Here is a 14,904-nt window from a genome sequence, read left to right as displayed (position 1 = left end):
AAACCGCCCAAAATGCAGTTGGCAATGCGAATGGCAATTGACGAAAAGGGGGAATGGAAGTTTTGGGAGTGGGAATGAAGGGAATCTATCTCTTTCACTGGTGCAATGGAGTATTTCAATTAATGGGAGACACAGCCTTACCCTAAAACACATAATAAGATATAAGCTATCGAACAGGGGTATTCTATGATTAGCTGTGGTGTGGATGCTTTATGGACTAATTATGGGACGCCCTTTGACCTTTACACAGCTCCGGAGGCAGGAGGCGCAGAATAACAATAATAATAATACACACAATAAAAAAAATACAGTCCTCATTGTTGTGAAATCAAGATACAACATCGTCCCAAAAGTAGGTTTAATCGAAATTCGTTCTCAACAGCATCTAGAGAGAAACCAATAAACATTGTATTAATATTACAGGTGAATACAGGTGCATACAGGTGGTATAACTATAAATGAGCTTATGATATATATAGCAGAATCGTTACCTTTCTATGGAAGCCCAGAGGAGCTATAGAGTTACATTGCGATGATGGATGTACATCTCCTGTCTGCGCTGAAAGGCAGTCTCTTATATATAGGAGCCGCGAAGGTGTCGCGTAGCGGCCATGAGGAGAATAACATCAGTGTCGTAACTTGGATGACGATTTCATCACATTCTCCCCGTGCTTAGAACTTAACTAGGCGGTAATGAACAGCAGACACATACTGATAATTCAGCAGAGGGATACATAGGAATGCAAAGAACGAAATACATCGGAAGGATGTTACTGCCAGTCGAACGTCCAGGGGCCATCAATCCCGATGGCAGGGTTACTGCATTTCAACCTGTTAGCCTGGTTAGCAATCAATCCCCAGATATAGATGTATCGAGGAGGAAATCCCAATCAAGAAGATATCGAACCGAGCAAGCAGTGTTCATCCCAGGGAGAAGACGATGAGCCCGTGGGTAGCAGTAGTCTTACAGTGGGGTAGTCGGCACAGTAGCTAGATTAGATAATTTGTACCTCGTCGAACAGTGGGGTAGTCGGCACAGTAGCTAGATTAGATAATTTGTACCTCGTCGAACAGTGGGGTAGTCGGCACAGTAGCTAGATTAGATAACGTCCTGCAGACGGTACCTTGTCGCACAGCGGATTACAGTACGCCTCCACGTCGGCCTGTCCCTGACTAGGCTCCCAAGGGTTCATGGTCGATCCATGTTAGGTCCAGGTCGTCATCGAATAATAGCGAGGTCAGGGGTACACATCGAGGGAGAGAGAGAATCGATGAGAGCCATTCGGAGCCATAACGAGAGTTACCCGACATCGGCAGAGGCCCCCTTTTTGACATCCATTCGCCCATCGCCCATCGCCCTGCTTGAGGGTTGAGGGTTGTAAAACGTGGTTAGCAGGAGCGTCAGGAGCTTGTAGTCCGTACGAGCTGCCGTCAGAAGGCGCTCGTGTCACACGAGAAGAATCGCAGCCAACTGTACTGTCATGTGCTGAAGCAAGAGCGTGTAGTTCGTACGAGCTGCCGTCCGATGGCGCTCGTGTCACGTGCATTGTTTGCCGAGTCAAAGCAGGAGCTTGTCGATTGTATGAGTCGCCTTCGGAGGGCGTTCGGATTCCAGTCAAGTGGTTTGAGTTCCGCACATACAGCCCCGGCGAACGGTCGACACTAATCCTGGGGTGTCGTGCAAAGCGCGCACTGTGGAGCGGTAATCTCCCCGGACGGACACGCACGGCACGCGATGTCACGTGTACCCAAACCTAAATTGTTCTGCCGGTACCTTACTTAGAGGTAAAGCTCGGCGGAACGAAGAAGATCGGCTAAACCGGATTGTTCTGCCGGTACCTTACTTAGAGGTAAAGCTCGGCGGAACGAAGACGATCGGCTAAACCGGATTCGCCAACCATCCATCCATTCAACGCCTCCATTGAATGGCTCGGATCCAGCCGGATCGCTCCATGCACCGACGCCATGGAGTACCGCAATGCCCCGGATGGATTGTCCATCCATAGAAGTCCCGGATGGATTGTCCATCCATAGATGTCCCGGATGGATTGTCCATCCACGGATGTCCTATCAACAAACCCGAGAGAATGGTCACAACCCACCCCCCGACGCATCCCCCCCCCCCCTCCGAGATTGCAGCAGCGCCCTGCATACCAAAGTCGGATGACCTTCACAGTCTGGGTCAAAGGGAAATGGAATCAGGCAGCGGCTGGGCGAGGCGTCTCGCAGTCTCGAAACGTGGCGTGGAAACGAGCCAAGAGCTCTGTCCTAGAAACAACAAGCCCAGAGTCAAGGGCGATCAGGCGGGACGGTGCCCCCGTTACTTGCGCAGGAGACGAGGGAGTCGGGCGCTACGCTCAATGTTACCATTTCACGAGGTCACCGTGTACTCCCAACATGGTCCTATTGAATAACGGCATGAGTCCCCGTTGGTGCTAAACGGCGCGGGCGCGCGACCTCGAGGTAGCGCCGCGTTATGACACGCACGCATGTGCTGGGGCGGTCAGGTTGAGTATTTCCGCTTTCTGTGGAGTTTACCAAGGTACATGGAAATTTGAGTAAACGAATCCCTGATGATGAGATCGCGTGAAGCACACAATTGGTGCAGGTACCAAGAGGTACAGCGCAGGTACAGCGCGTGAAGCACCGATGATCCCCGATGATGAGATCGCGTGAAGCACGCAATTGGTGCAGGTACCAAGAGGTACAGCGCAGGTACAGCGCGTGAAGCACCGATGATCCCCGATGATGAGATCGCGTGAAGCACGCAATCACGTTAATGACGCCGTAGGGCAAACGCATGATTAGTCGGTCACGTCATCAATTGGTTCGGGCGCATGCGGGCGGGTTCGATGGCCGCACGGTATCCCCACACGTTATCCCCGCACGGAGTAAAGTGGCGCACTGACACTATAGTCTCGCGTCCTGTCGAGGGAAACCGAAAGTCGAACTCAGCCTGTCGAACCAGCGCGGCACGCTGAGGCGAGTGGGCGAGCACGCTGGGCAGCGATAATTTGCACGTCCTGAAGTAGCGTCTCGTTCGATGGCTTTCGGGCCGGGTTTGTCCGGAGTTGATGCGGGGAATAGCGGCAACAGTGCGGTAGTATCTATATCAACGGTATCTAGCGTGATACGACAAAGACCGGTAGGCGGTCATCAGAACCAATAAGAATATGGTATACGTTCATCTAGCTTGATACGACACATTCACATTCCCCTGTAGTGCCCGAGTGCCGTGATCCCCTTAGAACCCTTTAAAAATTGTTTATGAAGTTTATGACAGTTTATGAAGATGAAAGTTTATGAAGACCACGCTCGACTTCCTTAGAAGCTGCCGCCAGACGAGGCTCGCTGCCTGTCCGTTAATTGGGACAGAGATGACGGCGCCGACAAGCCGGACATCCGTGCTGTGGCGAGTTCCCGAGTGGAGCCAAACGAGCCTCACGCGTTGAGGCGATTCCGGGCAGCGGTGTTCGCCGGCCTCGCTGAGTAGCCATGCGTAGGTGGGATTCCGACCAGCAGCAAACGGGGTCGCCGGCCTCACAGAGTAGGGCCTGCGAGGGGAATCGCATGCGAAGGGGTCCATCCAGCGAAGATGCGGCGCACGCAACTGGCGCGTCGTGCGTAAGAGGGGTTCCATCCCGCGATGGGTGCAGCGCGCACGATGCGGTGCGCGCAACGATGCGGCGCGCACAACTGACGCGTCGGGCATAGTAGGGATTCCATCCAGCGATGGTGCAGCGCGTGATTCGCGCGTAAGAGGGGTTCCGACGAGCAGCGATAGGAATCGCCGGCGTCGCAGAGAGTGCCCGCGATGGGTGCAACGTGTGGCTTCGCGTAGGAGGTGATTCCGAGCAGCGATCGGAATCGTGGGCCTCAGAGTAGTGCACGCGATGGGTGCAGCGCGCACGATTCGCGCGTAGGAGGTGATTCCGACGAGCAGCGATAGGAATCGCCGGCCTCGCAGAGAGTGCCCGCGATGGGTGCAACGTGCGGCGTCGCGTAGGAGGAGGTGATTCCGAGCAGCGATCGGAATCGTAGGCCTCACAGAGTAGTGCACGCGACGGGTGCAGCGCGCGCGATTCGCGCGTGGAGGTGCTTCCGAGCAGCGATCGGTCGGGTAGGCCGGCCGAGTGCGGCATGACAGTCAAGGGAGTCGTGAACACTCGCGTGGACATCCCATCTCGTGCCGAGGCACGCAAGTCGAGGAGGTTCCGTTGAGGCGATTGACGATCGGAATGCCGTTAGCGTTTCCCGCAACTGCGGCTAGACTCGTACCTTCGGCTCCAAGCACGTCCGTCGACCCGGCGGGTTTTCAGCCGCAGGACATTGCTTTGGCGACGTAGTTCCGAAACAAAATGCTTGCGTGGTTCCGATGCATCCGGTCCCTTCTCCGTGGCTTACGCCAGCTCGACGGGTCCTCTGCTGGGCATTCTTCTCCGAGGCGAGCATTGCAGGAGCGTGGGCATTATCTCGATTCCGAGCGATGTCAGGAGAGGAATTTCGATTAAGTGTTGTGAAATCAAGATACAACATCGTCCCAAAAGTAGGTTTAATCGAAATTCGTTCTCAACAGCATCTAGAGAGAAACCAATAAACATTGTATTAATATTACAGGTGAATACAGGTGCGTACAGGTGGTATAACTATAAATGAGCTTATGATATATATAGCAGAATCGTTACCTTTCTATGGAAGCCCAGAGGAGCTATAGAGTTACATTGCGATGATGGATGTACATCTCCTGTCTGCGCTGAAAGGCAGTCTCTTATATATAGGAGCCGCGAAGGTGTCGCGTAGCGGCCATGAGGAGAATAACATCAGTGTCGTAACTTGGATGACGATTTCATCACACTCATATCCGCAACAATACTTTGCAAAGATCTTGCTGGGATCCTGTCTTGCACAATGACCCAGAATTATCCTACGCTGAGATTCCAACATTAACATATACTACATCCTACACCGTAGGTCAATGCCCATACTGTATCTGGATTTAAAAAAATAATTTCTATAATTTTAGGTACAGGCTTCTTCACGAGTCTTCTACACTTGCAAGAAACAACTCATATAGTCACTCTTGCTTCCGGATTATTGCTTTAGTCTATGGAAGCTGGCATCATTGACCAATCTCAGTGTTACATTTATGTCTGACACACACATTGATGATGCTTTACACAAAGACTTGGGAACTCTGCGGCTGCCCACTAGTGTGATTGGCAAACTTAGAGATGTATCAGATTTCTATTGGAACATATCTGCATGAAATGAATTGTTTGGCCCAAGAGATATCATAGCCAAAGGTATTTGCGATTAAATATTGCGAGTTTCTATCAATGAGTGATTGCAAAATGAACCTGGAATATTTGCCAGGCATTTTTGGAGATCAAGTGAATAGTGAAGAAAAACGTTATAATCTTCCTGTTGACAGGATTGATGCAAAAAGTAATGTAATTATGGGTATCATTTTGTGACCTCTTCTGGAGATGAAAATCATCCTTGAATATCAACCCTTATCATGAATCATCCTTTACCTGTTATGCAGGTGATCATGATTTAGTGGAGGATGAAACTTTCCATGATAACATTCCTGAATTTTCCCAAGAATCTTTGAATTGTGTCCAAGTAAAGCAAGAACGTGATAATGCCGATGAGAAGCTCAATGCGTCCACAAATTCTGCAGATGGTGAGCACAAGCATTGGCACGCAATATTTAATTTTGTTTTGTGTTTCTTTTGTTACTGTGTGAAATAATAATTGGTGCAAGTATAAATACTGTAATTGTCTCCACACTTTTTGAAAAACAAATTGGGGGTTGGGGTGGGGGGTGAAGGGGGGTAGGGTTGGGGGAGGATGGATATTGTAATCGGCTCTGTCTGTCCATTCCGAGGTCACGCTATCTCCTCCTAAACTGCTCTTGCACCTCCGTGCCATGTGCTGATCATAACATGTGAGAGTTTCTGCAGTAACCGTTTAGGAGGAGATAGCGTGACGGACAGACAGACAGATGGACGGACAAAGAAAGACTGTCGGAGTCGATTGCAGTATCCCTCTGTTTCTTTTCAAAAAGTGTGGGAATAAAAATACCCATTTATTTCTTTATTGAAGGAATTTATCCCGTTTGCCTCTGAGAATACACTTGCACAAACATTGTCAAAAGAAAGTCTTTCTTGTCCATTCCACACTTGTTGCAACATTTTAGCCATTACAACTTACGAATGATTTTTTTTTCATTGTCTCTCCTTCAAAATACATAGTTCTTAGATAATGTTTGTGATGTCGTTCATAATGTATCGTGTTGTAACTTGTTTAACAGAGGGATCATCAGAGCATGCAAGGATTTTCACCTGCTCAATGTGTGCCCATCTCTTCCTCACCGAGGGTGCATTACAGCTGCACATGGAGACACGACACAAGAAAGGGTGCTCGTACAAGTGCTCAATCTGCGGAAAGAGTTTTTCTACGAAGCAAAATGTTAAAATCCACAATAGGATTCATACAGGCGAGCGTCCGTACAAATGCTCGATTTGTGGAAAGAATTTTTCCGAGAAGTCTAGTGTTAAAATCCACAATAGAATTCACACGGGAGAGCGTCCGTACAAGTGTTCTGTCTGCGGGAAGAGCTTTACGGCAAAGAACAGTGTTAAAATTCACATGAGAACACACACGGGAGAACGCCCTTTCGAGTGTTCGGTTTGCGGCAAGACTTTTACTATTGCCCGTCATGTCAAATCGCACATGAAGACCCACACGGGGGAGCGCCCTCACCAGTGCTTTGTTTGCGGGAAAAGTTTTTCGGAAAAGTCTAGTGTAAAGATTCACATGCGGACCCACACAGGAGAGCGTCCGTACAAATGCTCCGTCTGTGGGAGGGGATTTACTGCAAGACACAGTGTCAAAATCCATATGAAGACACACACACAACAGAAGAGAACGTCAGATCTCAAAAACATCCCTTACTCAAACGAGACAGATCAAGACTTTGAACCCACTGGCAGCAGCAAATTGCCGGTATAGTTAGATAATCATTCATTTGTCTGAGAAATTTATAAATCTGGACAACAATACTCAAATAATATGAATAATCAAGAAAATAATTTGTTTTTACAAAACTTTGGTTTATTGATAGGATCAGACCAAGTCAAAGACCTATTTCACAGAAAAATAAGTGCAGACATTATACACGGCATATGTGTATTTTGCCGAATGGCGATTTTGTTTCATCCAAGATTGTTGCGTGTCTGCAAGCTCGATCTTATTGAGACTGGAATTGTGCTTTCCAGAGATGCTTTTTCTTTATCCAAGTATTTCAAGAATACCATGACGACTGCTTTGTCCTCAACGATCATGACAGTTATGGCAACGAGGGATGGAGAAGGTTTCAGGAGTTCTCACCATCATGCCTTTTGTGAAGCAACCAAAAAATCATTTAGATGATGCCCGAATAAGTAAATAAATAAAAAAATTTGCATCACCAATACCGTTAAAAATGAATGAATACATGTACTCTAAATGTTTGCAAATTGGTTTTCTAGACAAAATTAACCTCTGACCGATGGGAATTTAAATTTGTAAGCTAATTGTTTTCTTGGTGGTGTTCCTCTAGAGATGCGATATTTGATTTACTGTAGTTATCAGAAGAGATGAAAACATGAGTATACAGACATCAGACAAGTTAATGATGTTTGGCTAGCAAGCAGAGTCTGGGAGAAAATTAATAACAAAAAAACAAAAACGCCCAGGGGTAGTGCACATAACATGGGATGCAATTTGCTTTGATGGAGAACTGCTGAGCAGTGCGTTTCTTTTTCAGTGCTTGACCCAATCCTGGTGTTGGTTTAATGGTTAAAGTGGCTGACTTGAGATCTTAGGATCTTGAGTTCAAGCCTCTATTGTGCCGTTGAAATAACACCACTGGGTTGGCTCAGCCCGTCAACCTTCTGAGGTCAACAAAATGAATCACAGCTGACTGGTAATGGGGCTGCATTGCATCAGCAGTACAACTGTGTCCCCAGAAAATGATGTAGCCAAGCAGCCACAGGCTGCATACAAACCACCACCACCTTTTGAGCATTCAAGGTTTCACCAAACGATGAGCCCTAACAATCAGTGAAAAAACAAAATTGAGCTTTCAAAATGCACCTACACATGTTAGTTCTCATGTTCCAAATCAAATTGGACGTCAATTGAAGAGTATAACAATTTTTTATACCATTGACCAACTGTGTGATATTTGACATATGGTAACCAAGCAAATTCTTTTTAAGGCCTAATTTTTTTTCCAGTAACCAATCCAAGTTCACCTTCTGAAATTCAGGTTTACTGCTTATCACCACTGCTTTGTTCCTGTCTTCCCACACTTGAGGAATGGCCTCCCCAAGTTAAACAATACCACTCGTCCCTCGGTCTTTATGACAGCAACTCACTGTCATCTCATGTCATGCTCCATTTATTTGTGTGATGATATATATATATCTATACCAAGTTTGGATATGTTAGAAAATTAACCGTTCAGACCAGGAATCGAACCAGGACATCTGGCTTACTGTACCGGTGCTCTGCCAACTCAGCTATCTGAGCACATCCATGCCCTCTGCGCCACAGTGATGGCCTGCCCAGGAGAGAGTCTTGCCCCTGTGGGGGTACAAATCCATCCACGGGTAGCATTAGAAACACAATTGGGTGGTGGACAGGATTAAAATCAGGAATTAAGCGTTCGTGGGTGAATAAATGTAAACGTATTATAGAATACTTATTCTAATGTTACAGAGCGTTGGTGCTGCTGAAGCAATTTCTTGGCAAGGATTATATTGCACGGTTTGCCATTGCCGTGTGTGTATGTTCAACGAAAGGAACACACTGACCCTCACCTAGATGTGACATGACCCTGATGCCATGCGCATAAATTCAATTTGTATGGATGTATGTATATCTATATATATATATATGTGTGCCAGACTCGATGGTGCAATGGTTAGAGCGTTCACCCCGAGACTGAGAGGTCGGCGGCTCAAACCGCGGCCGAGCCATACCAGAGACCTTCATATGTGCTGCTTCCTTGCTTGACATTCAACATTTAATAAGATAGACAGCAATGCTTCCAAGGCAATGGCAAACCACTCAGCATAACTATTTCCAAGAAACAGCTTTAGCAGCAGCTCTGTAAAGAGTATGGTTCATCATATACAGTGCCTTCCATAAGTATTGGAAGTTGTCAAATTTATTATTATTGTTATATACTCAAGAAATTTGGATTTGAGGTCAAAATATGTATACGAGGTAAGAGTACAGAAGGTCAGCTTTTATTTCTTCGTATTTATATGCATTTATGTTTTACCATTGTAAAACAATAGCACTTTTTATGTTCGATCCCCCAATTTTAGGTAAGCATAAGTATTGGAACAAATTACTGACAACATGAAGACCAGAGAACTGTATGAAAGAAAAGCAAGCAATTTTTTTGCTGACAGAACAGAAAAATTCAATTAGAACCGTGGCACAACAAATGGGCATAACAAATACAACAATTTGGAATATCTTGAAAAATAAAGAAACCATGAGTGTACTTAGGAATAGACAACGGCCAGGTCAGCCAAGGAAAACAACTTCAGTTGATGACAGAAAACATCATCAGAGCTGTGAACAAAAACCCTAAAACTGTCAGTGACATCAGAGGAACCTCCAGAGTGCATGGGGTGAAAGTATCACAATCTCCCATTGACAGAAGACGTCCTTCAACAGCAGAATTACAAAGGCTTTGCCGCAAGATGCAAACCTCTCATCAGCACCAAAAATACAACTTTAGGACAGATTCAAATTTATCAAGTACAGAGGTGAGCCAGTAGAGTTCTGTAGCTAAGTTTTATGAATACATGAGACCAAGATAAACCTTTACCAAAACGATGGAAAGGAGAAAGGAAGGAAATGCATTTGATCCAAAGCATACTACCTCATCTGTGAAGCATAGCAGAGGTAGTGTCGTGGCTTGAGCTTGCATGGTTGCCTCTGGAACTGGCTCACTCATCGTTATCGATGGTCTAACTAATGATGGCAGTGACAGAATGAATTTGGAAGTGTACAGAAACATTTTGTCTGCCTTTGTGCAAGAAAATGCCTCCACACTCATTGGGTGGTGCTCCACCATGCAGCAAGACAATGACCCAAAACCCTGCCAACACAACCAAGGAGTTCATTAGGAGAAAGAGTGTAAGGTTTTAGACTGGCCAAGTCTATCTCCTGATCTAAATTCAATGGAGCATGCATTCTACTTGCTGAAGAGGAGACGAAAGTCAGAAACTCCCCAAAACAAACGAAAACTGAAAATGGCTGTCGTAAAGGCTTGTCAAACCATCTCAAAGGAAGATACCTTGAGTATGGTGATGCCACAGGCTCGATGCAGTTGTTGCATGCAAGGTGATATGCAACCAAAATACTAACTATTATACTACTTTAATTTACTTTTAGTTAATCTGTTCCAATACCTATGCTTACCTAAAATGGGGGAGAAGGGGGGGCTGATCACATTTGGGCCGTAACATCCCTCATCCTTCAGATAGGTAGGCAGCAGCCACTCATTTGTTCATCTTTTTTCCTGCCTGTGGAACCAACTTCCACATTCTCTTCAATCTCATTCTTCCTTCCAGGTCTCCAAGACAGCTGTTCACCACCATCTAAAACCATGATATTTTATACACCCATTAACGGCCCTCTCAAATCCACCTTATTCCAAATTTCCAGTGAGCACTCGTTTGTCCGTCTTTGTCTATTTTGTCATTCGGCCCTGCTGTTGGTGTTTCCCTCCTATTTTTTCCTGTTCCTTTTGTTCCGTTGCGTCCTGATCTGTTCTCTGTTCTCGCTTTTCCACGAGCCTTAACATTGCATACAAAAAAGCTACTCCCCCACCTTCTTTCACCTACACATAGACACCGTGGAAGGTATTGTGTCGAGCATGTTATAGCGTGTCATAGCCTGGCCAATTTTTTTCAGGTAAGACACAAGGTGCCATGTTTACAATACAGCCAAACTCTGGGCAATCTGTGCCTGCCTTAACACACTGAAGAGGAGCGAAGGATTACAAGTATTGCTTACTTTTACTTGCTAAACTGCATTGATTTTTATTTTGTTTCTACACCTGTTGTCTTTCCTAACGTTTTATTTATCTTGTTATCCTCCTTTACTTTTTAAAACTTTATTCTAGGCTCATGCAAGAGTTATTAAAATTGATAGTGGATATTTTTTTGTTTTCTTTGTTGTTATTTGCTGGTGTCACCAGCCATAATTTTGAAGTGACTGGAAAATGTAATAACGTGCAGATTAACATTAAGGAAAGACTAGGAGATGAAGACCATCTATGGTGAACAATCAGTGTCTTGTAACTTTCTACTTGTGGGAGATTACACTGGAAACACAAGTCCTGTTTGACAGTTGGAAACTAAATTCGCAAAGAGGTTTCTCTGCTTAGCATAGATGTTTGTTTTTTTTACATTGATGCTCTTCTATCACTGGACTAAACATTTTTTATAGCTCCTGGAAATCGTTCTAAAACCAACGTTTTTTAGCATTCCCCTTCTTAATGTCCTTCCCCTTCCCCATTCCCCTTCTTAATTTTTCACGATTGCCCAAAAGCAATTGACATTTGAGCATGTCATCCTTCAGATATTGGAGACAGAACACGATGTAGACTTTTACAAAACAGCAGTTGTAACCACAAGTGCTTGCCGATTCCCAGGAAATAGAGCTACTGTATCAGTCAATTGGTTGTCACTCAACAAGTGAAGTTTTTTTTTTGCGTAAACCTTCCACTCACAAGGCAACATATAATTATTCGTGTTATTGACGAGTACAATCGTTGTGAACCATAATGTGGCTTATGTGTAATGAGAGGCAATGTGAATATACCTTTGTCATGCAACAGGTGTAAGAGACAGGCAGAAGACATTTTTGTGTGACTTTCTCCTCCAAATTGTCATTTGTGGTTGATAGAACGTAAACATTGGGACTTCATTATTTTCCCCATACCAACAGTACCACCATTCTTCGCGCCTTCAATAAATTATTTCCACCCATCCTATTATCTTTGTCTCCGTATGTCGAGATTGGGAAGAGAAGACTATTTTGCAGATGTAGTCTGATCGTGACAATCAATTTCCCTTCACATCCTTTAATGGTGTCAAACGCCTCAGTTTCAGTACCCTCTCCCACACCTACAAGCCCACTTCTTTCTAACAATAAAAACCAGATAAAAAACAAGGAAACTCCACACTATCCTTAAAATGGTTTACAAAAATCAGTGCATTCCAAGTATGTACCTACTGAGGAAATGAATGGACAGGAGGTGGTGGCCTGATGGACCTCAATCAAGTGCACAGAGCAGCGACTGTAGGATTAGCAGAGCACTTGAAAAGCTCAACAGACTACCGAATATAATTTGTGTACAGGTGTGTACACAACAATCCAGAAGAGGTATCTCACTCACTTTGCAAAAAACTTTTCAAAAACAGGTGCAAATAGAAGATGTCATGCACCAAACAGAAACAGCAACGAATATAACCCCAATGATTGCAAAAAAGACAAAATATAAATACAAGATAAAATACCAGCAGATATATAGTCCCAACTGGGAGGAAGACAAAAGAGCATGGAAAAAAGAAAAAGAGTTGGACAGATTTGGGATAGACAAAGAAGGATCACTGGAATGGCTTAAGGAGAGGTTAGATCAACTGGGACGGAGAACGAATCATTATTTTATTAATGCCCAAGACCAAGGACACTACAAAAATGGCTTTTAGAAGATGGCAGGAATGAGTCAATCGGACAAGTGTAGGTTCTGCAAGGTGGAAAGAGAAAGTACGAGTCACCTATCAGGATGCAAAAAACTATTATCACAACAGCTTTACACGCAAAAGCTTTATATATCAACAGCACAACAAAGCGGCAACTGTAGGATTAGCAAAGTACATGAAAAGCTCAACAGACTACCGAATACAAAGTGATTCTCAACAAAGTTACTGATTCACTCAGCTCAGCAAAGTGATTCATTGGCATATCTGCAAAAAAATCAACATCCCAGTCCCAGAAAACTCATGGAAATGCGAACCAAGGACAATCGTTGAAAATGAGGACATAACGATCAGTCCGGGGTTCGATGACGATCCTGAAAAGAGCCCTTGGAACAAAACAGAAAAAGTTGAACAGCTTGGTCCATGAACCGTGATCCCTTACCGAAATGGAGGTGGATATAGTCAGGTTCACTATGTTAACAAATTTAATTGCGTTCAAAAATTTGGTAGATTAGCAAAACGATACATTTTTGGAATATTCAGAGCATGAGGAATCCAAAAATTAATGTTTACATTTGCGTAGACACATTTGCGAAAATGACACTCAGGACAGTGATGAAGATAGTCAGGTTCACTATGTTAACAAATATAATTTCTTTCAAAAATTTGGGATTAGCAAACCTGTACATTTTTGGAATCTTCAGAGCATGGAGAATCTGAAAATCAATGTTGGCATTTGCACAGACACCTGCATGGCCGCCATTTTGGATTTTGAAAATGGCCGCCATAAAATACATATTTTGCGCTATCTCGGCTTCTAGTCAACCTAGAGACTTAATTAAATATGCTAATCCTATGTTTTCTGGGTCAAGGAATCCAATAAAGGCCTCAAAATAGTGCTCAGGATTATAGAAAAGCAACAAACAAAGGTAATTGAAAACCATTGTCTTTATATTTGTGATATAACTATTACATAATACATGATATTGCAAGTCCTTTGAAGTTATAGGTTGTTATAGGAAGTTATAGGTAGTATCAGATTGAACTATAAGTCCTATACACAGGATCTACGAGGTCTATACCGTTCAGGAATATGCTTTTACAGATCTTCATCACTGTCCTGAGTGTCATTTTCGCAAAGGTGTCTACGCAAATGTAAACATTAATTTTTGGATTCCTCATGCTCTGAATATTCCAAAAATGTATAGTTTTGCTAATCTACCAAATTTTTGAACGAAAAAACATAGTGAACCTGACTAATACTTTGGGTCCTGAGAGGACTTTGTTCCACCTCCTGAAACCTGCAAATGGAGATAACAACCACTTACACACACACACACACACACACACACACACACACACACACACACACACACACACACACACACACACACACACACACACACACACACACACACACACACACACACACACACACCATCATGGTAGCCGATCAAACTCACAATCCCTCGAGATATGTGGCAATAAACGAGCCGAAACTTTCCTGTTGCATATATTCACATTGTTAAAAGTGAATAATGACCTCGGACAAATAAATTTTGTAATGACACTAGCAGAGGTACCCGCACCTTGTGTGGAAGGAGTTGGGAGGAGGGAGGGGAAGGAGTCTGGATGGAGGTGGAGTAGGAGGCGAGGGCGGATTGAAAGGTTAAGGTGGGAGTCCGGATGGGGGTGGATTTGGAGGGGAAGGAGTGGGTTGGGAATCCGAAGGTGGTTGGAGGTGGGATGAGGGAGGGAGTCCGGATGGGGGTTGAGTGAGAGGAGAGAGGGGATCGAAGGGGTAGGGTGGGAATCCGGATGGGGGTGGAGTGGGAGGAGAGAGGGGTGTGGTGGGAGTCCGGATGAGGGTGGAGTGGGAGGGGAGCGGGGTGGAGTGGGAGGGGAGAGGGGTGGAGTGGGAGGAGAGAGAGGGGTGGAGTGGGAGGAGAGAGAGAGGTGGAGTGGGAGGAGAGAGGGGTGGAGTGGGAGGAGAGAGGAGTGGAGTGGGAGGAGAGAGGGGTGGAGTGGGAGGAGAGAGGGGTTGAGTGGGAGGAGGCAGGGTATGGGTGGGATGAGGGAGAAGGTGAAGTGGTGGGAGTCCGGTTGGGGGTGGAGGAGAGAGGGG

The 14,904-nt window shown here is 45.1% G+C and overlaps 2 protein-coding genes across 3 annotated transcripts in view; one reads left to right on the top strand and one right to left on the bottom strand.

Moving 5' to 3' along the window:
- The window catches only part of LOC137426762 (uncharacterized), a 79,395-nt gene extending 68,160 nt beyond the window's left edge, over positions 1 to 11,235 (top strand). For both annotated transcript variants that reach the window (XM_068115618.2, XM_068115619.2), the window contains exons 4-5: positions 5,546 to 5,686; positions 6,317 to 11,235. In XM_068115618.2, the coding sequence (XP_067971719.1) occupies positions 5,546 to 5,686; positions 6,317 to 7,017 (842 nt within the window). In that variant the 3' untranslated portion in view covers positions 7,018 to 11,235. The remainder of the gene's footprint in view (positions 1 to 5,545; positions 5,687 to 6,316) is intronic.
- The window catches only part of LOC144892419 (uncharacterized), a 748,105-nt gene that overhangs the window by 651,103 nt on the left and 82,098 nt on the right, over positions 1 to 14,904 (bottom strand). The gene's annotated exons all lie outside the window — the stretch shown is intronic.

This window comes from Myxine glutinosa, chromosome 5, assembly GCF_964187855.1.
Source record: "Myxine glutinosa chromosome 5, kmMyxGlut1.1, whole genome shotgun sequence".
In the NCBI taxonomy this organism is placed as follows: Eukaryota; Metazoa; Chordata; class Myxini; order Myxiniformes; family Myxinidae; genus Myxine; species Myxine glutinosa.
Note: the sequence above shows the minus strand (reverse complement) of the source record. Positions and strands in the feature narration are given on the sequence as shown.